Source organism: Artemia sp. Qi Xiang Cuo, chromosome 14, assembly GCF_049724085.1.
Source record: "Artemia sp. Qi Xiang Cuo chromosome 14, ASM4972408v1, whole genome shotgun sequence".
NCBI classification, from domain to species: domain Eukaryota; kingdom Metazoa; phylum Arthropoda; class Branchiopoda; order Anostraca; family Artemiidae; genus Artemia; species Artemia sp. Qi Xiang Cuo.
In genome coordinates, this window is record NC_142807.1 from 27,791,355 (window position 1) to 27,818,155 (window position 26,801).

General features: G+C 35.6%; 1 protein-coding gene across 2 annotated transcripts; it reads left to right on the forward strand.

Annotated features, from left to right (window-relative positions):
• The first annotated feature begins 314 nt into the window (after positions 1 to 314).
• Positions 315 to 26,658, forward strand: LOC148944332 (uncharacterized). Of its 2 annotated transcripts, none has more exons than XM_089100392.1 (4): positions 315 to 368; positions 14,505 to 14,677; positions 17,971 to 18,047; positions 23,548 to 26,658. In XM_089100392.1, exons 2-4 carry the CDS (start codon positions 14,508 to 14,510, stop codon positions 25,449 to 25,451), a joined length of 2,151 nt encoding a protein of 716 aa, XP_088956518.1. In that variant the 5' UTR covers positions 315 to 368; positions 14,505 to 14,507; the 3' UTR covers positions 25,452 to 26,658. The 2 variants fall into 2 exon arrangements, with proteins under 2 accessions (XP_088956518.1, XP_088956519.1); XM_089100393.1 differs by lacking the exon at positions 315 to 368 and adding an exon at positions 427 to 512.
• The last annotated feature ends 143 nt before the right edge of the window (positions 26,659 to 26,801 follow it).

A 26,801-nucleotide genomic window follows, 5' to 3' on the forward strand; every position in this document is an offset into this window, starting at 1 on the left:
TAGTACTGCAAATACTGCAATTGTCTGACTAATCACCGACAAGACAAACAAATGTCTCTGTACACACAGATAAATCTCCTCTTTAAAGTCAGGTAGGCAAAATTAGCTTCCAATTTTTGTAAGCACAAAGAAACAGAGAAAGTAACAAAAAGGAAGGACCCGACAGTAAAGCGTTTCGGTAGAATGATAATAATAGTAAAGAAAATTCCATAATGTAACTCCTTGAGCACACCGTAGGTAAAAGCGAAATAAATTGAATTAAACCAGATGGCAGGTTTAAAGACATTTCTACGGAATTATCAGAACTATTTATTTTGATTTTGGAAATATTGCAATTTCTACTGTTCACCTTTTACATACTTGATTTTGTAAGCAGGACTACTTTTGATTAGAATCATTATTAAGGCAAAATTAAACAAATACTCAGTTTTGAAGAAAGAATCAAAAGATACCTCATCAAAATTAACTAAGAGCTCATAGGATAGGCCTAGCAAGAATATAGCACTTTTAAGGTTTGTAGGTATTAAAATGAAACTAATAGTCTATAGCTGCAGTTTACCATGCCGACCCAGTTCAAATTTCTAGGTTCTTGGCATTTTTTGTGTTTCTTCAGAATGAGTAGTCTAAGAAGGTAAAATTCTAGACAATCTACTTTTTACTAACTCAGAAAGTGGTTAAGTTAGGAAAATAAAACTTTCAGTAATGAATTCAGAGTCATAAATGTATTCAGGGAACATATTGTCAAGTTAGGCTAGGCTACTATGTTAACCCTCTTCTTATTTCTAAGTAGGCCTATTAGAAATATGCCTAACTTAGGCCTACTTTACAAGTGTAGGCTAGGTCAATATATACCAAATCGCATTATTGAGTTAGGACTAAAGTGAATACACCATTTGATGCCTTTTTTATGCTGATTACAAATATAATAGGTGGAAATGAATTTCAGCCCCCCCCCCGATATATGCCAATTCTGGGTTAGGTTAGGTATAGCCTGTATAGGGGGGGGGGGCTGAAATTCATTTCCAATAGAAATGCTTATTATATTTGTAATCAGCATAAAAAAAAGCATCAAATGGTGTATTCACTTTATTTGAAACTCAATAATATGATTTGGTATATATTGACAGTAGGCTATATTTAGCCTATTGGCATTTTGGGAAAAAGCAGTAAAGTTCTACCAAATCATATTATTGAGTTAGAAATAAAGTGAATACACCATTTGATGCCTTTTTTTATACTGATAACGAATATAATAATCATTTCTATTGGAAATGAATTTCAGCCCCCCTCTATATATACCTAGACTAACCCTGAATTGGCATATATAAGGGGGGGGGGGCTGAAATTCATTTTCAATAGAAATTCTTATTATATTTGTAATCAGCATAAAAAAAAGGCATCGAATGGTGTATTCACTTTTGTCCTAACTCAATAATATGATTTGGTAGAACTTTACTGAAAAAGCAACATTAAACCAGTTTTTACATTTTATTTTTTTATCCTTTGGTTTTAGTTGTGAAAATCCAATTCCTGCTATTTGAGGCATATAACACCTAGTAATTATATTGTTAGCCTAGGCCTAAATATGTAAACAAAATTCCCTAGGCCTAACTGAGGTAGGGAAAAGATGAGCTCATTACTAGGCCTAGTTGTCTTTTTAATGCTCTTTTCAGTAAATATCTACCAAATCATATTATTGACTTACACATAAAGTGAATATACCAAACAATGCCTTTTTTTATGCTGATTACAAATATAATAATCATTTCTATCGGAAATGAATTTCAGCCCCCCCCCTATATATACAAATTCAGGGTATATATTTCTACATAAGGGGGTGGGTGGAGGTAAATTTTGTTTCTGATGTAAATGGGAGGTAGGTTTAAACTTTACCCCCCCCCCTAATGTTGAAATATATACTCTGAATTGGCATGTATTGGGAGGGGCTGAAATTCATTTTTGATAGAAATGATTATTGTATTTGTAATCAGCATAAAAAAGGCATCGAGTGGTATATTCACTTTATGCATAAGTCAATAATATGATTTGGTAGATATTTACTCTCTTTTCTAATATTATCATCATCTTGCACACAAACCCAATTTAAGTTGGCTCTTAAAGTTGACAGCCAGGGGTGGTTCTTGGCCTAGGCATTGGGGGGTGGGTACCTGCACCCCCCCCCCCCCCCCAGTTTTTCTGACATCTGATTTTAAATTTGATGTAGGCTAATTGGAATTTGTACACTTGTGTGGTGTATTTTGCCCACCCCCAGATTATGTGGCCTAAAACCACTAAGCTAGGTGTAACATATTCTATCTTCGGAGTCAAGAGTCAAATTCAATTATTTAATGGAGACCCAACACCTATAAATAAAGTGCATAAGCATAAGCAAACAACACAAAAGCAAAGCAATCAAATCAATATGTTTCATCTTCTTTCTCATGTAGAAATGGCTTCCATCACTGCCAGACTGGACAGAGGTGGATATCAACGTGACAATCAATGCTCAGGTTCATATGCGCAGGTGGTTTGGAAAGTCTACCTGAGCGAGTGACTCTTCCTGCATCTGGCGGGGCTTCAGCGCTGGTCACTGGGGGTATGACTGTATCAGTAGTTGACTGACATCGTAGACTTAATGCTCTTTCCTCCTCCCCCCTGATGTTTGGCCTTTTTGTCTACAGTGAAATCATCATCTTCGACTACTGACAGGGTTTCCTTGTCAGTACTGCTGTTCAATTTGGCACTGGATTGATCTGCAAAAGGTGTCGTACTAGCTCCAACTGTCGCTGTTCCATCCGGGTAAGTATGTAGTTTGGGGCACTGGGTAACACAGCCTGCATGTAATGGGTGGGATGGTATAGCCGCCAGCTCGGCTATAACTGCTTCTGATCTGTGATGTAGGTGGCGCCTGTTTCTCTGAAGAATACTGTTGTCTTGCAGCTGCACCAGGTAAGAGTGCTTTTGTTGTCTCAACTTCTTCTCGACTATGCCCTTGTGCAATCTACTACTTTTGTCAAATTTCACCCTTACTTTCTCTCCTATGCTCAATTCTTTCAGCTCTTTGGCGTTCTTGTTGTAAGCTCTCTGCTGTCTAGACTGAGCTTTCTCTCTTGCTTTCTCAAAAACTGGGTCTACAATTATTTTTGGCTGCAGATGGGATGGCAGTGCTGGGACCATCGACCGGGTTTTCCTGCTCATGAGCAGCTGAACTGGTGTATATGCTCCATCAACTGGGGTGTTTCGGTATTCCAGCAATGGGATGTATGGATCTGTTTGGCTTTCTGTTGCTTTCGTCATGATCCGTTTTGCCGTCTGGACTGCCTTCTCGCTCATCCCATTGGACTGTGGGTATCGGGGACTCGATGTGATGTGGTTGATATCCCAGGATGCTGCAAACGTTCAAAACTACTCCGAGCTGAATTGTGGCCCATTGTCTGAAGTAATCTTCTCTGGTATACCATATCTGGCAAAATGCATTTTTAATTTCGAGATCACTTGCTGTGAGTTTGAAATGGCAAGTTTATCCACCTCGAAAAATCTACTATAATAGTCTACGGTGATTAGGTATTCCATACCACTGAATGTAAAGATGTCCAGGCCCACGTGTTGGAATGGATACTGGGGAACCTCTGAGGATATCAATGGCTCTTTCTGTTGATCCATTTGATGCATGGCGCATATTTTGCAACCAGATACTAGTTGCGTGATATCTTTCATGATGTTAGGCCAAAATACAGAGCTACGAGCTCTTTCTTTTGTTTTCACAATGCCAACGTGGGACAAATGAAGCTGTCGCAGTATGTCTCCATGCAGTGCCTTAGGCACAACAATGCGTTCACCTTTCAGTATGATACCATCGTTGATAACCAGCTCGTCTCTGTAGTTCCAGAATGGAAGAACGATAGATGGTACATCTCTTCGGTTGTTAGGCCAGCCAGATTCAATGATGTCTGACAGTGTTTTCAGCTCAACATCTCTTAGGGTTTCCTCACGGACTTGCTCTAGTTTGTTTCTGCTTACTGGAATATCTCTAAAGAATGCATGGATGGCTACTTCTCCTTCAATTTGAATTTATGGGTCTTGGTCAGGTAAGTGCATTTGTGATAAGGCATCAGCTACCGGGATTTCTTTTCCGGGATGATACTGGAATGACAGTTCATACTGCTGGGGCACTAGCATCATTCTTTGCAATCGGGGTGGTGCCCTATTTATTGGTTTGGACAATATCGCCTCTAAAGGTTTGTGATCCGTTGTCACAGTGATCTTTCTACCACAAATATATTGATGGAAATGTGTGCAGGCAAACACAATTCCCAGAAGCTCCTTCTCGATTTGTGAGTACCGTTTTTCTGTGTCACTGAGAGATCTAGAAGCAAAGGCTACTTTGGCGTGATCTGCAACCAGTTGAGCACCTAGCCCGTGTTGTGGTGCGTCTGTTATCACTTCCACCTGGGCACTTTTGGTATCAAAATAGGCGAGGTTGCTGCAAATGGCTTCCTGGATTTTGACTTGGGCATCGTTGTGTACTACTTTCCACTTGAACTCCTTTGCTTTGGCCAGGTCCCTAAGTGGCTGGTTTAGGGTAGAGAGGCCGGGAATGTACCTTGACAAATAGTTGTACATCCCTAGAAGAGTCTGCTATTCATCTTTGTTCTTGGGGGCTGGCATTTCTTTCATTGCCCTAATTTTGTTAGGGTCTGGTTCCATACCTCCCTTTGTCAGTATATGTCCAAAGTAGGGAATGGCTATGGCATCGAAAAGGCATTTCTCTTTATTAAACTTGATGCCTTTTTTACAAGCCCTCTGCATAACTGTCCTTACTTTCCTATCATGATCTGTTGTACTTTCAGCCACTCCAGCAACATCATCTACAATCAGACCAATGTCAATACCTTCAAACGCCTCTTCCATTCGTTTTTGGTACTCATCCTGGGCTGATATGAGCCCAAAAGGATATCTCTTGAAGTGGTATCTTCCGAATGTTGTGCTGAATGTAGTGAGGTCAGCATATTCCTCATCTAAAACCATTGACCAGTAACCATTTCTAGCGTTGGTTTTGAAAAATCTTTCTGCTCCAGCACATCTCACTGCTACATCATCAAAGCTAGGAATAGGGTGGTAAGGATGCTTCATACATTTGTTTTAAGTCCACTGGATCTAGACAAATTCGGATTTTTCCGTCTGGTTTCTTTACAAGGACAATCGAATTCACCCAGTCTGTCGGTTTTTGTACCTTCTCTATGATGCCAATATTTTCTAATCTGTCTAGTTCTTCTTTTAGCTTCGGCTGAAGGGTATACGGAACTCTTTTTGGTGGCTGGACTGTCGGAACAGATCCTTCCTTCAGGTAAATGTGACATTTTCCGGGCAACGTCCCAATACCTTGGAAGACATCATCATATTCCTCAAGGATCTGTTGTACTTCCGGTCTGGTTGAAACCGTGGCTGGGTCTTCAGTCATGCTACATGACATGCTAAGCACAAACTTGATTAAGTTCATCTGTTCGCTCGTTTGTCTACTAAGGATTGGTCCTTTGTGGGTTTCAACAACATGAAACACATGAACCTGCGGTTCTCGGTCCTTATACTGAATCACAATCTGTGCAATTCCAAGTACTTCAAGGCTGCATCCACTGTAGCTTGTCAGGATATCTTTGTTGGGAAGCAAGGTAGGTCTTGGTTTTAGGGATCTAAATTCACTTGCTGGGAGAACGTTTGCATCAGCCCCTGTATCAATTTTGAAGGTTATTTCTTGTCGGTATTCAGGTAGGTTAACTTTAATCATCGGCTTTTGGACTGAATCGGTTCTGCTGTCAACAGACTCGATGAAGTATTCATTGTTTCCTTTGTTATCAGCTGGCAGGGCTTCAATTTCGTTGACACACCTGCTTTTGCAAACCTTTGCAAAATGATTTGGCTTCCGACACTTGGAACAGATCTTCCCTTTTGCGGGGCATTTGTGTTCACGGGAGTACTGGTTCCCACAGAAGTAACAGTTTGGCGTCATTGTCTTTGGCAACACTTTTTGTTTGCGTATGGCTTCCACTTCTTGCTTTACAGCACTAGTACTTTGTTCATTTCTCATCTGTGCATGGGTCTCCACAACTGTTTCAATTGCACAGCTAATATCAATAGCTTTTGCTAGTGTAAGCATTCCACCTTCACTCAATAGTCTTTCTCTTATCCGGTCACTCTGTACTCCAAACACCAGTCTGTCTCTCACCATTTCATCTGAACTATCTCCGAAACTACAATCGAGGGCCAGTAACTTCGGAGATGTCACATATGATTCAATTGTCTCTCATTCTTTCTGATTTCGTTTGTGAAAAACGAATCGGGAAAATATGGGATTGGAACTGGGTTCAACATGCTCACTGAATTTTCTCAGATATACATCCACTTTATTTTTGTCTACTTCTGGAATCTGGAATGTGTTGAATATATCTCGTCCTTTTTCTCCAACCCATATCAGCAAGTAGGTGCACTTCACAGCGTCGGCTTTTCCGGACAAGGGTCCTGTGAACATCAGTTCAGCATGCTGGCGAAATTGCTTCCACGAGGCTTTGAGATTGGCTGACGACCAATCAATTGTTGGATAGGGTGTGCTGTCCATTCTGACACCATGTAACGTATTCTATCTTCGGAGTCAAGAGTCGCATTCAATTATTTAATGGAGACCCAACACCTATAAATAAAGTGCATAAGCAAACAACACAAAAGCAAAGCAATCAAATCAATATGTTTCACTAGGTTTTGGTGATCTTTTAGCCTATTGTCAATAGGCTAACCTAAAGAGTCTTAATTCCTTATTTTTGGTAGGCCAGCAAGAAATTGGGCAAGAAAAGTGGCAGTAAACATAGGCTAGCAAACAATTTTTAAATACATTCTTCTAATCCCAACAAGCTTTAGACCATGTTTGATGATGCTTTGTTTTCTGTTTGAATAGGTTTTTTGACCCATCAAAAATATTAGACATAGGCTATATCTGATTCTAAAAAATCTAAGATTTGTTAAATATTATTTAAGGTAAGAATTTGGAATAATGGCTCTCTAGAAGCAGATATAAAATAACAAAAAGAGGGACATTTTTAGATTGCCAGTATTATGCTAATTTCCAAGGTTTTGACTATTCATCCCTATGCCCTAAACTACTATATATATATATATATATATATATATATATATATATATATATATATATATATATATATATATATATATATATATATATATATATATATATATATATATATATATATATATATATATATATATATATATATATATATATATATATATATATATATATATATATATATATATATATATATATATATATATATATATATATATATATATATATATTATCTTAATTTGCAGCTAAGAGCAATCTAAGGATTTATCCTTGTAGAGCTCCGGAATGATGACTATTTGTATGCAAGGATCACTGGTGACCAGGTGCTGCTCCATCTTCGATAGCATTGCAATTGAATTTATACTCTTTTGAGGACCACTCAGCATCTAGCCTTCATTTAAAAACATCAATAGATTCAGCAGTAACAGTTTCATTAGATAATTTGTTCCAATTGTTGACAATATGTGTTGAGAAGAATTGAGTACAGACTCTAGATGTTGTAGACTGCTTGACAAGTTTCACTTGATGACCTCTAGTTCTTGAATTGGCACTAACAGTAAGGAATAATGCTGGGAGAATGTTAGCCCTCAATAACTTAAAGACTAAAATGGCATCCTCTCTATTTCTCCTGTATACAAGTGTGGGGAGATTTAACTTTGATAGTCTTACAGGATAGGAAAGCTCTTGCATGCCAGATATTGCTTTAGTGGCATGTCTCTGCACATCTTCAAGAACTTTTATATTTTTTTTAAAAATATTGAGAGGGAAGTGACATTCCAACTTCAAGCTTAGGATGCACAAGTCCCTTGTAAAGAAGAATGATGACTTTAAAAGAACAAGTGGAAATGGTACACTTAATCAAACCCAAGGTTGAACTAGCCCCAGCAGCAGACCTCTTAGCATAAGTGCTGAATTTTAATTCATTGTCAACTGTGACACCATGATCTTGCTCATTATTTACAGAGGAGTGTTGGTAGCCTAAGAAAAAATAAGTGCGGCAAGGAATCAGTTTGCCAAAGTGAATGGTATGGCACTTGTCAACATTAAATTCAAGAAGCCAAGCCTCAGCCCATTGACCCAGCAATTGAGGATTATTTTGTAGCAGGGTATGATCTTCCAGGTCAAAGCTGGTCCAAGAAACTTCAGGTCATCTGCATAAAGAGTTGAATTACTGCTGATAATGGAAAGAGCATCATTGATGAAAATATTAAATAGTGTAGGACCCAAGAAACTCACCTGAGGAACTCCACTCAGAACACACATTGAGGAAGAAAGAATACAATCTCCAGAGTCATCAAACAACTGAACACATTGGTTTCACAAATAAGAAAAAAAAACCAAGGGTCCAGAGAAGGGATTTCTCTTCAAGCTTAACTGCATGCAATTTAATTGCAAGTTAATTGCGACGCACTGTCAAAAGTTTTAGAAAAGTCAAACAGAATCATGTCAGCAGGCACCCCAATATCAAGCAACTTGGTGATGTGATCATATGATTCAAGGAGATTGGTGTCAACAGATCTTCCAGAATGAAAGCCATGTTGTGAACTGTGTAAAACATTGTTTTCTTCAAGGTGTTTAACAACTGCAGAATTGATTATTCTTTCAAGAACCTTAACAACTGCTAATGTCATGGTAATGGGTCGATAATTTTAGCAAGATCCTTTCTAGCTTTTTTAAAAATAGGAATGATATGTGCGTTTTTTCAATACTGAGGTAGTCTAGAAAGATTTAATGATAATTTGAACAGCAGGGAAATAGGTTAACACAGAACTGTACAACATTTGTGTAGGATACGTGAGTGAATGCCATTTGGACCAGCAGATTTATTCAATTTGAGGGTTGTCAGTTCCTTTAGAACCAAAATATCTATAATCAGAATTGTTTCCATATTATGTGATGCATCATATAGGGGAGGTGTAGGATATACAATACTGGGGTTGGACAAAAAAACAGAAGAGAAATATTGATTGAAAATTTCAGTTCAGGATCAGGAACTGATTTACTATCATTCAGGATTCCTGGGATTGTGCATCTGCTGCTACATTTTTGAGCAGCATAACACCAGAAAGATTTAGGGTTAACCTTAACCTCCTCTGCCAGTTTTTCCCCAAATCTTGTCTTCAACATCTTTATTTGGTTTGTTGTTTGATTATGAAAACATTTGAAGACTAGATAATTTTCCGTGGTCTTATTTTTCTGTAGTGGTTCCATGCTCTGTGTTTTCCATCCATTAGCTTACTAACTTTAGTAGTTAAAAAAGGTAAACTTTTTGCCTGTTTTACCTGAAAAATTCTGGTGCATGACTTTTCAACATTTAGAATTTCTGTTTTACATTTGACCAACTCTCCTTAATATCATCAGTAATAAGCTTTTTCCAGTTGACTTTGGCAAGTTTTTCAGAGACTATTTTGTAGTTTACATACTTTTGTTGCTTAGAGGAAGGCTATATGGTAGGTAGATATAACTCTGAAATAATTACAACATGGTCAGGGTTACTGAGTATAACCAGATCAAGAATGTTGGAGACTTGACCTTCCCTATAACAAGTTGGTTGTGAGATTGTTTGACAGAGGGAATTATCAGAGAGGACAGACAAAAAAGAGAATCTCTATTACAAAAACCAGATCCATCAATCTATTGGATTTCAGGAAGATTAAAGTCCCCCATAAGGACAAGATTATAGCTAGCAAAATTGGTCATCATGTGAGACAACATGGCAGCCAAATTAGATTCAGAGTCCATAACACACAGAGCACTGGGGCTTCTATAAACAACACCCACTACAATTGAAGTTCTTTGATTGTGTAAGTTAATCCACACAGATTCAATTCCATCAGTGTTCAGAGAATTGAATTGAATGAGACTAACATTTAGTCCATCTCTTATATAAAGGAACACTCCTCTGTGGCAAAGTGGAGAATTCAGATTAGAAAATAGTTGTTAACCATTGATTTTGATCTCATCAGGAGTTAAAACTGACAAGGTATTTTTTGGTGAAACTTCTGTAATTGCAGCAACATCAACTCCTTCAGATTTCATATGAAGAAAGTTCAGAAAGCTTATTAGGGAGGCTATCAACATTGGAGCTAAGGAATCTCATTCCCTGAGAGGTAGGAATCCAAGAGGATGCCGGAACTAAAGGACTGGTAAGGTTGTTGGATACAACACTATGAATCAACAAAGAAGAAACATCAGTTAAACAAGTTGTTGTTGAAGAAACAAGAGAAGTGTCAGCATCAGAAAGGAAACCATTATTATTGTGTTCACTACTAGACCATTGAGAGACAGAATTTGGTGATCCAAGTCCATAAACATTTAAACAATTGTTAGAGGTCAAAGGAGGCACATACATTAGTGGGGCATTGGAGTGGTCGGGGGGATTGCTCCAACTGGCAAGTTTTTTTGAATGATGGCCCCATTACAAATTATCAAATCTGCTTCTCCCTTAGCTTTTCTGCATTTCAGCTCCTCAACTAGAGCTTTGTGCTTTATGTGATCTTCCTTAGGACTATCTCCATAAAAACTGATTGGTCTTTTTGTTTCAAAGGATGTCTGTATTATTTTCTTTCTAAATTCAGTTGATGGTACTGAGGAAAGGATAGGAGGGGGGCAGCTAACAGAGGGTTGATGGCTATTAGAAAGTCTTTTTACTTGGGCTGGGGGGCGGGCACCAATGTCAACTCCATAATTGCATAGCAGATTATGGTACAGGGAAACTGCATCATCAGTCTGGGGGGGGGGGATACCATAAGCAACAATATTAAGACGTCTTCCAAAACGCTAGTGCTCTGAACATGCAATTTGACAAACATCATATTCAGATAAATGGGCTGGCAGAAGTTGAGACAACTTAGAAGACACTGTAGATACCACTATGTTCTGAACTGTTGAAGTAGAGCAAACTGATTATAGTGAATTTTCAATATATGATACCCTGTTTGCAATATCACTAACTTGGGCAGAAATGTCATTTCTTTTTGTGAATTCTCAGTTGGGAAAGTGTTTGTGTCAACTGACTTGTGGTGGCAAACTCCTGCTTAAGATCTTCCCTGAAAGATTTCAGGAATTATCCATAAATGATGATAGCTTATTTATCATAGCTTGCTCACTAGAGGGGGGAGGGTTAACTATACAAGCTGGACATGACCAGGAAAATGTAAGGGATTGCATCATCTTAGTTAATAATTCATATTCTCCAGGGGATATATATATATATATATATATATATATATATATATATATATATATATATATATATATATATATATATATATATATATATATATATATATATATGGAGTGATAATTGTGATGAAGTATTGGCCCAGAGGCTAAATTTTTAATAATACAAAATCACTACTTTTTGGTGTGACCAAGTGTTCTATTTATATATTAAGTTATACTACTTTATACTAATCTATATATATAAGTAAGCTATATAGTTATACTATATATATATATGCTGCAGTGCTATGGTCAGGATTCTGCACGTGTGCTGGTTACCTACATATCTTGTCTTTGCACTGATGCCATTACAGTCTCATTCTTCATTGTATATGTTGTTTACTGAGTGTTTAAGATGCCTCAAACAATTGTGAATCCTGCTGATTGTGAAGTACAGGCTGTTATACGATTTTTTAGTGCTAAAGGCATAAAAACCGATTGATATTCATTGTGAGATCTGTGAAGTTTATGGACAAAACATTATGAGTGATGGAATGGTAAGGAAATGGGTGAGAGCATTTAAAGATGGCTGCACAAATGTGCATGATGCAGAACGGAGTGGGTTTCCTTCAGTCTTTAATGAAGATTTGGTGCAGAAAGTGGAAGAAAAGGTGAGAGAAAAAAGACACTTTACGATTTCATCAATGTGCCACTGGTTTCCTCAATATTCTTGTGTTTTGTATTGCATTGTGACTGAGAACTTGAATTACCAGAAATTGTGTTCATGTTGGGTTCCAAAAATGTTGACAGATTTGCACAAAACCCAATGGTTAGGCAGTGCACTGACTTTCCTTGAGTGGTACCACAATGAAGGTGAAGATTTTTTAGACCAAATTTTTTACTGGTGACAAAACATGGGTGGCCTACATCACACCAGAATCTTATCAACAGTCCATGGAATGGCAACATTCATCATCACCCAAAAGATTGAAGTTTAAGCAGACAATTTCTGGCTGGAAAATCATGTGCACAGTTTTTTTGGACAAAAAAGGAGTATTGCTAGTGGAGTTTTTGCCTCATAATGAGACAATCAATGCAGCATCTTATTGTGAGACATTGAATAATCTGCGTTGTGCAATCCAGAACAAAAGATGTGGCAAGTTGAGTAAGGGTATTGTTTTTCTGCATGACAATGCCCATCCACATGCGGCTAGTCAGACCAAAGATCTCATCAAATCTTTTAAATAGGAAACTCTAGATCATCCTCCAATCAGCCCTGATCTGGCGCCCAGTGATTACCATTTGTTCGTGCATTTGAAGAAACACCTGGGTGGTCAGCATCTTTAAGACGATAACAAAGTCAAAACAGTTGTGATACAGTGGTTAACAAGTCAGGTGGCAGAATTTTATGAGGAGGATATTCAAAAACTGGTGCCACATTATGACAAGTGCCTCAGTATTCATGGAAATTATGTAGAAAAGTAGATTAAGGTATAGGCTTTTGTGTAAAAATAAAATTATTGTGATATCTTTGCACGTCTTTTTTTAATTCCAAAACGGTACTTACTTAAAAAACATGCCTTATATATATAAATGTAAAAACTAACATAATAGGCTAATTGAGGAATTCTTAGTTCTGATTTGTTGATACTTGTTGATGTAGCCTAGGGCTATATTAGACCATTAAAGGAGAGGGACTGGTGACAAATAGTCAAAAACAAACCCTTAAAATTTTGCAATCTAAAAGTTTTTCCTTTTCTTTCTAGCATGTCTCTCTCTCTCTCTGGAGACCTGGTATTCTGAACCTTTACCTTAATTAAAATTGATTTATGAATGTGAACAATGATACTTATGTGTTATAGTAACCCCATTCAAGGATTGAAGTTTAGGTTACTCCTAATTACATTTTCCAAAATATGATGAAAATATAATACTTTATTAACAAAATTATGGAAACTATGGATGAAAATTATGGAAAGCTGGCTGCCCAGAACCGGTAAAAAAATGTCTTTATTGAAAGAGTATAAAGTCATGTTGTGTCCATTGATGCACTGTTTTATTTTTGGCAACACCCCCCTATCCTCAAAAAGTCTAAGTGTCTTTTCTTCAGTCTTTGGCAAATCCCAAATCTTCATTTTAACATCCATGGTCAGACACTATTCTCTATTACTACACATCGCAAACTAAATGAATTTTATCAATGGTCATCTAGAACTTGAGTAGGGTTGCTATAATAGATGAGTACCTGAATAACAATAAAAAAAAATATGATAGTGTGACTGGTAGAAACATGGTGGATATTATAGCCTATAGCAAGAAATTTGTTGCTTAAGTGTTTTTTAAGTCTTATACAGACAGAGGTGTCTAGAGGGGGGAGGTGACAGACAGAGGGGGGAGGTGACCAGGGCAGCTGCCCAAGGGGTCATGGCTGGAGGGGGCACTGCACATGAAGGGTTGCTCACTTTGATTTGACTTTTTTGCTTATATTTGAGTCAGAAGGGGTGCTATAATTAATTTTGCCCTTGGCACCACCAACCCTTGAACAGATCTTACCATAGGCTTTTACATTTGAAAAGAGCATAGAAAAGGCATTGATTAGTGTATTCAACTTGTCAATAAGATTTTTGTAGTAGAGATGCATAATAGTGCGTCTAAATTTATATCCGATAGACAAGAACAGTGTTTGTTTTTTTGATAATTCAGGATTGAAAAAGCTTGCTCAGAAATATATGTACTACCAAACATAGTAATTATTTGCTGAGCAAAGCTTTTTAAACCTTTGAATGTATTCAGAGGGCAAACTTTCATAGAAATCCATCAGTTTTTTTTTCCTTAAACACTATTTTAAGTGTGGTACGACTTTGCAAATCTATCGCGTTGATCTGCAAATCACTTGGTACATTATTGACATCCACTGTAAAGAGGTTTTTGAAAAATATCCATCTTACATGAGATCTTTTTGAAAGTGGCAAACCAGTTTTCAAACTAATTCTGAAGTTGTATTATACAAAATGTGTACAACAACATGAAAAACTCAAGAGAATGTTTTATTTTGTAGTTTTGTTCTTTTACTTGTCTATCTTTAAAAAAGACCAAATATTACCACTGTTTTGTTAATTTTTTCTAACTTTGCCAATTTAGTTTCTATATCAGATCTAATTTGAATACCGTATATCATATCTATACTACTTTTATTATTTTAAAGGTAATGTCTGATGAGAAGGTTGAGTTTAGGGCATCTGACCTAGTTTGGGTCAAGCTCTCTGGATGCTGGTGGCCTGGTGAAGTCCAGGATTTAAAAACAGTACCTGAAGAAGTCAAAGAAGATCTTGGAGATGACTGTCTAGCTGTAGTAAAGTTTTTTGATGAAGATTATTAGTAAGTTTCTTCTTTAGATTTTAGATATTAATTGTTTTTTAGCATTTAGGTTAGAACTAAGGAGCATATGCTTGACTTTCTACTAATCAAAGAAATGGTTTTATAATTTTAATTTGAACAGGACAATAATATCAAATATTAAAGAATTGCAATCTTGTGCTAGAATCTTAAAAGAAGCAAAAACATGTTACATGTTTTCATTATAGTAATTCTGAATCTTCAGCAGGAGTGGATTTTGAGTAAAATCTCTGGGGGGGGGGGCAATGTGATAAGGGCATTCAAAATTGGCCAAACTGATAAATTATTTTTAAAAAAGAGTGAAAAGGTCCCCCCTGGATCCACCAGTGATCTTTAGTGTTCATCTCTATGAATAAAAAGAGCACCAGTTGACTAAAGCCTCCCTTGTTCTATGTTGGAATACATGTGGTCATTGTATGCTTATGTTAGGTAGACCTAATTGGTGATCAATTGGTCAATATGAATAAAGCCTTGGCAATAGAAAAAAATGAGGTTGAAAATTATTAGCCTAGATATTGTAGCATGGGACAAGAATAACTTAGTTTTACTGTATTGAAATGCATTGAAATACATTGGTGGATCCAGGATTTTTTTTAGGGAAGGGGGGATGCAAAATAAGTTCATCCAATAAACTTATGTTAGGAGCAAGTTTAATTAACGCAAACTTGCGTTAATTAAGTAAATTACACTACTTTAGACTACGTTTGGGGGGGGGGGCGCCCCTCACCCCCCTGGATCCGCTACTTTTGAAATATACATTCATTAAATGGTCCAATTAAGTAGTCATTGATCATTCTAACTGGGGATTATAAGTACTGCCCTAGTCATCAGTTTGCATGTAATGAGGAATTCAATGCCACTATTCAGTCTCAAATATTGAGCCTATTGCATATTTCAATCTGGCTTTGATTGGTGGAAAGGGATTAGTTTGCTACCCCATTGGTGTCTCTTGTTGATGCTTACATTTTTCCTTGCAAAAGTAGTAGTTTTAAGCCTGCAAATTCACTATCTATTAGTCAACAAATGGTTATAAGTAAATTTGAACATCTGCATTTGGTTGAGAACTCAAAATGTAAGCCTAAATTATCTTAGTAATTGGCTGGGCCTAAGTTACCTTTTTTGTCAAAATTATAGGACATGAAAAGTCTTCAGCTATGTGCTCTGATTAAAAAATATGCTCAATCTTTGTTAAGGGTTAATATTCCACCTAAAGAAATTCAATTTTGTTGCCGAATGTTCAGCATGCTCTTATCCATATTGTTTTAGTGGTTCAATATTATGTATTTTGGTCTGCATCAAGCTTTTCTTTTGTACTTACTAACAAGGTTTCTTTTAATGATTTTAATTATAGTTGGGATTTGAAACAAGCTCTCATTTTTTTTAAGCATCCACAATTTTTAGAGTGTTTACCATAAAAAAAGAATATGATTGTTGAATTAAAAAGGATTAGGATTAAAACAACAAAATTGCCCCCCCCCCTTCCTCCTAGATTTTGAATTATACATTTTGTCCCCTCCCCCAATTTCCATGAATTGACATTACTAATTGTTTCTATTGAAATTTGGAAGTTTGATTAGAAGTGGGGCCAAAAAGTATCAGGGATTGCAGGATTATCAACCTACTTTGGTCTGTTCTATCAAATGTCTACAAAAGTATTTTTTGGAAGGGAGGGAAGTTTGATTTTAGAATGATGAATGTGATGATTTAATGTGAGAAGAAAAAATGATATCAGGTTCAGACACATACAATTGGAGGCTCTGGACCCCCCTCCCTCCCCCCCCCCTCCCAAAAAAACACAGCTTGAAGTATTTGATGTGTATTTTTCTATATTTGGAAATGCTTATTGTAGCGATTTTACTTAACCTCAAAATAGAAGCACAGAATGTGTTCAATCATATAACAGACTCAGTGGCTTTTGAATATTTTTTTAGCTCTGATTTTATCTAGTTGTTGATTCTAATGTGACCATTAATTAGCACAAACATTTTAAGAATTCTTTTTCACCATTGCAGCCCCTTGCCTTATTGAAATGTCAGTAAAAGCTGTTTGTCAACTGATTTGTGCAACAAATAAGGTTAAATGGTGCACACATCTCAAGCTGCATGTATTTAGCAGCATAAAAAATTCAATCACAGTACAAGTCTATATTTAAAGTTTGTGTCTTTATTACATTATCAGTATAAAGTGCATTCTTTGTCCTGTCACAGGAGATTCAGCGCCATCTCTATTTTCAGATTACTTTTATAGCCACAACATTTTCAAATTTATCATTTCCTGTATCTATAAATGCCTTTGCCACTTGGCCTCCACAAGAATTTTTAAAGGGAACAGGAATCCAAGATAGTATTTTCCAAAAACCCTACAAATCTTAAAGTAGAAACTGTATTGCACTTACTCTGAATAAAAAACTAAATTTTATGTTTAAACTTTAAATTTAGTGGCATGATTAAAAAAAAGTACATGTTTTTCAACATAAAGAAACTGATTAAAAAAATGAAAGCTTCTGAACAAAATATTGTGTAAAAATTGAAAATACGCTATTGATGAATACAGCTGTTTTGAAATAGAAGCAACAGCTAAAGCTCTACTTTTTTTTTACCTTAAATAAATAACAGATCCCATTAAATTTATCATTGAAATTAAAAGTAAAGGTCTAACAATAAAGGTGTTTTTACTAGTAAAAATTAGAACAGATTGAGAGAGCTGCAGTCTGAAATCTGGTGAAACTGAATTTCAAGGGCTAAGCTTCAGAAGAATGGCAGGCACTATCCCCCAGAACAATCTTAGGGGGTTACATGTACTCCCTGCCTTCTATGTGCAGGTATGATATATACCAGTTTGTCATAGAAGAAGTAGGTAAACTTCCTGGCAATTGTGATATAATACCAAAATAATTAATAAGAGTCTGGATTTCGTCTTATGAATTTGAACAACATAAAAGTTTACATGGTGTTTTTCTGAGGATATATTTTTTTTTCATTGTTTCTAATTTTGCACACATGTTTATACACAACCTGCTCTAAATGTTGACATTGAGTAATATGTGTAATGTTGACATTGAGTAATATATCGGCATTAACTAAAATTATGTAATATGTTAAGAATGCTATAAAAAAGATTTAAGAATGGGTAAAGACTATTTAACTAAAAGTATGTTTTGGGTAGGACAAGTCCAAATGTGACTAATCTAGGGGAAATATCCCCCTCCCCCATTGGTCAGCCTGACCCTGCTTGCTTTGTGAAGAGGTTTTGTATTTATTTACTGTTATTTCTAGCGAACCAATATATGATGAAAAGGATGCATACCCTTATAATTGCTCTCAAAGGCAGGAGTTCATTGAAAAAGGAATGGGTAAGTTTCGTTTATTTTTTAGGTTAAAAAAAAAAGAACATACATATAGAATACTTTAACCCCAAACTTAATAAAAAGTTAAAAAATACTAAAAAAAAAATAAATTTAAAAGGCTAATAATTAAAGCATGGCTTGGTCATGATGTATTTTGTACCAATGCAAGGATGAATTTATGGGTCATGACATGTCCACATAATGCTTTTTAAATTTTATAAAGTTTCAATATTTATGGGCGGCAGGAACACCTCCTTTTTTATTTTTATTGCACTTTAAGATAAGTGTTTTTGTTTTAATATTCAATATTGCTGTAAATTTTCATTCTTAGTGGTCACAACATTTTAAAACAAAAACCAGTTTTTTTTTTTTTTTTACTTTGGAGACACAATATTAATCCTTCTTACACTCAATGCTATAGCTTCTTCAACTCTTTGGTACCATATGTTCTTAGTTATTTTTGCTGATCTTTTACCCACGTTTATTTTTTTAATTTGGGGGCTACTACACCAAAAACTGCGTAACTGCATATGGAGGTCGTTCACTAAAAATTGAATTCTTGATTTTTCCAATTTTTTAAGTTATATGTGGTTATATAACTTTCCACTAACCAATTCAAACAGTCAGAATCATGTTCTTGGTTCTTTAATGGAAGTAAAGGTTTTACTATTCCAAGGTAAACTTCATTCTCATTTGTTCTTCATAGACTTTAGTTAATTCTTTAAGTGTGAAATTTTAACTGCATGTAGCAGGAAGTGTTAGGGTAAGCTTTTAAACCTAAGACAAAATATGTAAATATATTCCTCAAAGGGAAGAATTTTGTAAATTTTGGGTGTTAAAGGAGTTTCTTAAGATGTTCCTTACAATCCCAGTTCTAAAGAAACCTCATTGTTGTCGTCTTCCTCTTTTCAAAAGAACAAATGAGGACTTGGCCGAAAAATTTGTTTTATGGGTAAATGATTTATTATGAACTTCAGTAAGTTCCTGAAAAATTTTATTTTTCTTAGCATGCTGCAAAAAAAAAAAAAAAAAAAAAAAAAAAAAAAAAAAAAAAAAAGACCTAAAGGGCAGATGTCTGTTCATTTATGCAGAATGTCTTTTCAAAACCATCAATGCTATCACTAGAAATTTTTGTTCATCAAGCATGTTCTTTTCTTTTCTGTCTGAATTTAAAGTATAGCGAGCTGCAGAATTTGAGGAGAGATTTTGACTGCATAAATTTTGAAGCAGTTTAAGAAAATAATAAATGACTGACTAATCTTTTGCTGTACCCAATAAACCTTGAATTGAGATATAAGATTTAAAGGTTTATATCCAGAGATCTTATATCTGGAATGATTTTGGGTATTCTTAAATCAAGTTTAGTTCACACATTTGAAATTATGCTGAAAACTATAGTAGGCTCTTTAATAGTTCTTTTGCAATTTTGATAAAAGATTTACAATGCTTGCAGGTACTTAATGTCATTGAGATTTTATTTGCAGCTGACGCTCTTATGTCTGTTAAAGTGAAATATTAGTTTAGAATCTTAGTTTCACTACTTGATTATTGAAACATTGGCTGGTTTCCAAATAATTAGTATCTAAGTTCAGATAAATTGAGTTTATGGTTTTAGCCGTTTGAGATGTTCTGTTTTGTTTTAACTTTTTGTTTGTTTAAATAAATGCTCGTCTTGGTCGTATATAATAATAATAATAATTTATTTATTACCCACTATAAAAAAGAAGCGGAGAACATAAAAAAAAAAAAAAAAAAAGAACTCGCACACTTAACAATTATTTACATAAAACGACGTAAATTATGGTGCGCAGTAAGACCTGCAGATAACGACAGCTTTCCCACAAGCGCAATCACTTTTCATTGTAAATTAGAAAGAATAAATTCTGATTTTTGATACTGCTTTCGAAACCACGGAGGGAGGTTCAGAAGGTACCGAGAAAATTTAAAATAATAAGTCCGGATAGACTTCAGATCTTTAGGCTTCAGAATTGGAAGAAAACCAGATAAAAAAAGAACAGAATGATCGCAAAATGAAGAATATAATTTCCCAAGCGCTTTTCTATTGTACCTCCATCTATTTGCAACAATTTTTGAATATCCTATCTGAATTTTTTTTTTGCATTAGAAACTGTCAGAGCCCGAAGTGTTTTGAGATTATTAGTAATGTGAAGACCAAGCCACCGAAAAGAAGAGACACAGGGAATAGAGATATATGAATAGAGATACGGGGAATAGAGGGAATAGAGATAATATATAAATAGTTTTGTTTTATTGCTTTACAAACAACAAATAAGTTTGACGTCCTAATTTAATACAAACAAAATGTTCTGCTTTGTGGAGGTTTTCTTGACACTAAGTTAAATGCCGATTGGTAGAAAAAAAAAAAAAATTGAGGGCCGAACCTGTGCAAACAAATTATTCTTCCTTAATTTTTGTGTTTTCATTGAGGTCCTCTTTGTCCAGTCTACTTACCCTGAAAGTTTCAAGCCATATCAGAGAAAATATTTTGGTTCAGTTTAGGGCGTCAGAAATAAATATAACCAATTTTTTTCAGCATGTATTTTCTTCTCATGTCTGTTTGGCCCTTTTACTTGCAAGCCGATTGTAGACAAATAAAAGTTTCAGCCTATTTTGGATATTATTAAATTGGTACATACGAATTTTTTTTTATTATTTTTTTTTGTCTTCATTGAGGTCCCTGTCTACATGCCATAAAGGTTCAAGCTAAGGTAAAAACTATTGTTTTTTTATATTCTTGCGTCACGATTGACACAACCATTTCCCCCCAAAATTGACCTTCAGTTGTTGTTTTTAAGCAGTTCAGAAAAAGTCTTCACCTTTTTTGGATCCCACTCTGGGACAAGCAATTTTTTTTTTTTTTTTTTTTTTTTTTTTTTTTTTTTTTATAGCATTGGGGTTCCCTTGGAGTCGGTCAAAAATTTACGGACATATGTTTCAAGTCAATGGGAAAGATAATTTTTTTTAGCCCATTCTTGAAGGGATATTGTCCTCAACATAACAATATTTTTGTGTACTGTTTTTTTTTTTTTTATTTTTTTTTTTTTTTTTATAGCATTGGGGTTCCCTTGGACTCTTTCAAAAATTTACGGACATATGTTTCAAGTCAATGGGAAAGATAATTTTTTTAGCCCATTCTTGAAGGGATATTGTCCTCAACATAACAATATTTTTGTGTACTGTTTTTTTTTTTTTTTTTTTTTTTTTTTTTTTTTTTTTTTTTTTTTTTAGCATTTGGGTTCCCTTGGACTCGGTCAAAAATTTACGGACATATGTTTCAAGTCAATGGGAAAGATAATTTGTTTTACCCCATTCTTGAAGGGATATTGTCCTCAACATAACAATATTTTTGTGTACTGTATTAAAATCGCCTTGGCACAAGGATTTAGGAATATAACTGTCAAGTCATATTCTTTTGTACATTATTGTCCCTTCGCTAAGGAACTTAAAAAAAATAATTTTCGGTCTGTTCAAGAAAAAAGCTTCTTAGCACATTTTTGGAGTCCTCATTGCTGAAACCTATTTTTGCGCATTAGGGTCCCCTTGACCCTGAATCTTATGGATTTTAGCTTTAAGCTGGTTTGGCTAGATAACAAAAAAAAATTAATAGTTCTGGCCCTTTTGTGGGCCTTAACATTTGGGTGATGATATACTTTTTCTTAATTTATTCTTGTCTATTAGGCCATCTTTGGCCTAGTGACTTGCATCAATAAATTTCAAGCCAATCGAAAAAATGTTTTCTCCACTTACGGGGGGGGGGGCGGGGGCCCCGGCCCATAACCTAAATTTTTTATGATCATTACACCCCCTTGGCCCAGAAAATTACGGATGTGTTATATGCTCCCCCCCCCCCCCAAAAAAAAGAAAAAACAATTTCCCCCTTTTTTGGTCCTTTTTTTACAAAACTAATAATTTTCATTTAAGTTTCTTGTGCATTGAGGCCCACTTCGCTTAAAGACTTAAAAGGTGTAAATTTTAAGGCGGTAATTTTTTTTTTCCTTTTTTGGAGCAAAAATTTTGTTTTGTTGATCATGGTTCCCTTGGCCGAGGTGCTTATAGGTGTTAACTTCAAACCAATAATTATTTCGGTATTATCCTTTTGGTCCTCATTTTGGCCCCCTAACACTATTTCCTCCCAACGACAGGTTGTGGTTCTCTCAGTCAATGGAACAATTCCTAAAAGCTTTAAGCCAAATAACTGTCAAGATCAATCATGCTTGTCCTTTTAAAGTTTTTTTTTATCTCTACTATGAAACTTGTCTATGCATACTAGCTTGTTTGCATAATTTAGGGACCATGTCCTTGGAACTGAGTGGGTCATATCATCTTTAGGGTTATATCTATTGGATCTTTCGGCTATTTTGAGAAAGCGATTTATCTTGCCGTTTTGACACGATTCTACGAGATTGGGGGCAAAAAAGGCACAAGATGAGGGTTTGATTTCCCTCTGATGACTTTTGCCTCTTAAGAGGCGCTACAACTTTCTATTTCCAATCGAGTAAGCCCAAGTTTCTATGACCAGTCCTTCCATATGAAGTGACACGGGGAGAAATACATGGAAGGTACTTTCGCACTTTACTAAGTCAACGCTAACGCGTTCTAATGTGTTATGATAGTTTACTCTGGCCAAAATCAATAACCTAACCCCCAATCTATGTTGTTATATCTAGATGTACTGTACGTAAAAGCAAAGGTTTCGTTGGTTCTTCTCAAAACATAATACGTATTTATTTTCTCTAATGTATTTGATTGTAAGAACAATTTCGTTCCATGTTTATCACCCAGATTGCCATACAAAGACTTTACTAACAATCGCGAAACTACGTCATTGCGTTGCCTTAGTATTTATAATCGTTGAGTAACCACTTGCATGGAGACAAATTTCCTCGGCCCTGAAGATAAACTACGGTCATTGACAAAAGTCATTTTAGTGGACACTTAGACATTAAGAAGATTCTTTCAACATAGCCTGACGAAACAGTAGTTTGAATGAACAACTTCAGATAGTCTTCTATAGTAAAAACTGTGCAACCCCATTTTTACTGGTGCACTATGGTACTCGTGCTCAGATATACGTGAAAACCATCCTTATTGGCCCCAAAAAAGAATTATATGCACCTTTCCTAAAACGTAATGTCATATTCATAGATCCGGCCTAATGTCCAAACTTTCTGTAAGAACTGTAGACTGTAGACTCTTAATAGGTTTTCCCAATAAAGTGAAATTGGCAGCATAAGAAAAGAAAAAATTGCTAAAACAGTTTAATTTGGCATGTGGGATCTACAAATAGTCGAAAAAAGAACCCTTAAAACTTGAGTGAAAAATGAAGAGCTGCAATAATGTGACTTGCAATATCTGCTTAAGGGTGAAATAAAAAAAGCCAGATTGGAGGAAGTATAAACAGCTATAGTAAAATACCTAAAATGTATAGCAAATGGTTAAGTTAAAAAAAATACTTATGATGAGTTTTAAAGTTTTTTTTTTTCAGCTCGTTATCGAAGCAAAGCGAAAGAAGGTTCGAATCTTCTTAAAAAACTGCCTGAAGATTTGAAAAAGGCACAAGAACTTACCGGAGGACCAACTGAAATAATTGATGAGCTTATGAATGCTCCTAAAGTATCAAAAATATCTTACAATAAAATTTTTGCACCTACCAGTAACAAGAGGAAAGCTAGAGTCTTGGAAATCTCTCCAAAACCTGCCAAGAAAACAAAGAGTGAGGAAAGTGAAAATAAACAGGGGAATGTTATGGTGAAAACAGTGAAAGCTGAGACATTGAAAGTTAAGGTTGAATCTGCCAAGAAACTAAAAAACTCGAAGCAAACTTCTCAGAAGTCTGTGGATTTGGCTAGCAGCAATGGCTTTCAGTGTGAATATTGTAATTTTTGCACTAATCGTTTGAATGTGATAATACTTCATCGTAAGTCACACTCTGATGGGGTGATACCCATTGAAAAGAAGCCCGAAATAATACCGACTGAAACGCCTAAAAGGAAAAAATCGAAAGCCAAAGAAAAGCTAAAAGAAGATATTCCAGCAGTGAGTGCATCTCCTAGTGATACAGCATTTGATACCCTTGTTGGAGTGTCAACAACTCAGCTAACCGTACATGTACCTGAAATTTCAAAAGATAATCTTAAAAAGGTTGTGTCACCACCAAAACCTACTCCAATTAAATCGCAGAAAACCTTAGTTCCAATTAAATCGCTGAAAAATAGTGGGAAAAGAAAAATGGGCACGCCCTCTAAATCAACATCCCTTTTGGCTGAATATAGTACCAAAAAATCGCCCTCTAAAAGAGCTCTTCAGAAAAAAATTGTCAGTTCGGATGAAATTAAATCTAAGCTTCTTGCTGATTGGGATGATGATGAGGAACTGGCCACACCAATCAACAATAAAGATGACTCAGGTAGTGAAAATGAAACTGCTGACAATATCCTTGTTAGTGTTAGAAGTGATGATGAAGATGAAGATATTAAGATTAATAGTTATAAAGTTGAAGATAGTGCTGAGTTAATTGTTGATGCTGAGTTAATTGTTGAGGAAGACCAGGCAAGAAAATTGAACCTTGAAATAGCCAACTTTTTGGAATCAGCAAAAATTCCTGAACTAGAATTACCTGCCGCTAAACATATGAAAAATGGAGATATTTTAACATCTAAAGATGGAAGCTATGATTGCAAATCCAGGTCTGAAGATGCAAAAGATCAGGGAGACATAAAAGATGGGACTAGTTCTGCATCTGAAGACGTTAAAGATGAGGATACTGCTATTCTCAAGGATAAAAAAGACAATAGTAATTTTACATCTGATGAGGGCGTTAATAGTGAAAAGGAAGTTTTTAATGCTGAAACAACCAGTGAAGAATCTGATAAAGAAGTACCCAAACTAATAGTTGCATCTGAAACTGAACCTGCAACTCATCCTACAGAATCAATACTTAATACATGCTCTCTCAAACCTGTGCACAAAGCACTGCCTGTTCCTGCTGACTTTTCTAATGCAGTAGCTGTACCAGAAACAAAGACTGTTACAACAACTTCAATTCTTGCATCGTCACAAGAAGGCTCAAATGAAGCAGTGATTCAACAAGAGCTAGCTGTACCTCCCCCTCCAATTGTCATGTCGCAGGCAGTTGTTCTGCAGAATGGACAGATTGTCGCCCCTACGGACATAAACGGGGAAACATATGTATTTGTCGCTTTAGATGATGCAGATACAGCTAATTTTAATGGTGCCACTTTTGTGGCATACGCAGAGACTGGTGATGCTGCAAATCAAACTTTTTTTGTCGATAGTGATTCACTCGCTCAAAGTGGTGTTTTGCTTGGTATTGATTCTCTAACTCCTGCTAAACAAGAAAAGAATGGCAAGTCAAGTGATCAGAGATAAGAAATAAATGTTATTATCTATGTTTGAAAGCTATACTCTTAAACTATTCTCCGATATAATCCCGCTCACTATCCACATTCAGACACTTAGAAAGGTGCAACTGTTATTGATACCCTCTTAACAAAAGTTTGCTAATCTGAAACTTCAACCACTTTATTTTGGGGGGAGGCAGGAAGGCTGTGCCAGAACCCATACAACAATGCAAGGCACATCCTCGTTATATTAAAACAGTTGTCGTAATATTTTTGTTGTTGTATTGAGGGTGTACATTTTTTGACGCTGTCTCAGGCAATACAGAATTTCATGTTTCTCCTATTACACCTTACCTAATTATTTTACTATTATGGTTTTTCCATCCCAGGCTTCTCACCTCTGTATTGAAACAAAGTGTTTAAAGTTGCAGTTGATAAAATGCTATTAAAAATATTTCTGTAACCTGGCGTACCATTGTGACAAGTATCTGTATTTGACCTGAATTTGATTAGTAATTTAATTAGTATCTTTCAAAATACATAAATAATTTAGTTGTGTCCTGGATAGCCCTCGTACTTTCCAAGTAATGTGATTATTGTTACAGTTGTTTATTAGCTCTCTTGGGAAACTGCTGCTGAATCAGTACTTTCTACTTGTTGAAAGTACTCATGGAGTATAATTTTTCATCTCATTGTGGATAGTTGTGTTTTTTCTATTTCAGTTATGATTTTTGTTTCCTATTTTGCTCTGTTAGTAATGCTGGAGGTAAACTATTCTAATGGAAAATTATCTTAGCTTAAAATTAACTTAAAAATTTGTTGCTGATATTTTTTGCTGGTGAGAAATCATGATTTTGTTGAGAATTAGGGTTCTGAATTGGGGTTGAAGGGGGACAATATTGAAGATTCGGATACATGAAAAAGATGCTTGAGAATGGATTTGCAAAATACTTATGTCCATTAACTCACAAAGTACTCGTACATGTTAAAAGTATCATATTGGTGTCAAGTCTTGTAGCCTATAATGAAGTGTATGCAAGACCTGGGTAAATGATTCAAAGGGCAGCAGACCTGGAAAATGATTTAGAGGCCCTGTTTTTATCTTCAGTCAAGTGTCATGATCTGATGCCTAAGACGCTTATATTTATCTTTTTTTTTCTCATCCTAAAAAGAAGTATATAATTGCTGTAAGCATTTGTGTGTTTTGTTGTCTGTATATAGAAAATATATATTGGAAGTTATGATGTGGGTTCTCTTCGAATTTATACTTTGAAAGCGTAGATTTTAGGGGCAGCATTGTCCTCGGATAAATCCCACAACTATGGGAGGGGAGATGATAAGAGTTTTGAATGGTCAGTATATACTACTACTAATACTA

Coding starts and splice junctions, on each gene's coding strand:
- LOC148944332 (XM_089100392.1), top strand. CDS start 14,508: ATGTCTGATGAGAAGGTTGAGTTTAGGGCATCTGACCTAGTTTGGGTC. Junction 14,678..17,970: donor TTTTTTGATGAAGATTATTA/GTAAGTTTCTTC, acceptor TGTTATTTCTAG/CGAACCAATATATGATGAAA. Junction 18,048..23,547: donor GTTCATTGAAAAAGGAATGG/GTAAGTTTCGTT, acceptor TTTTTTTTTCAG/CTCGTTATCGAAGCAAAGCG.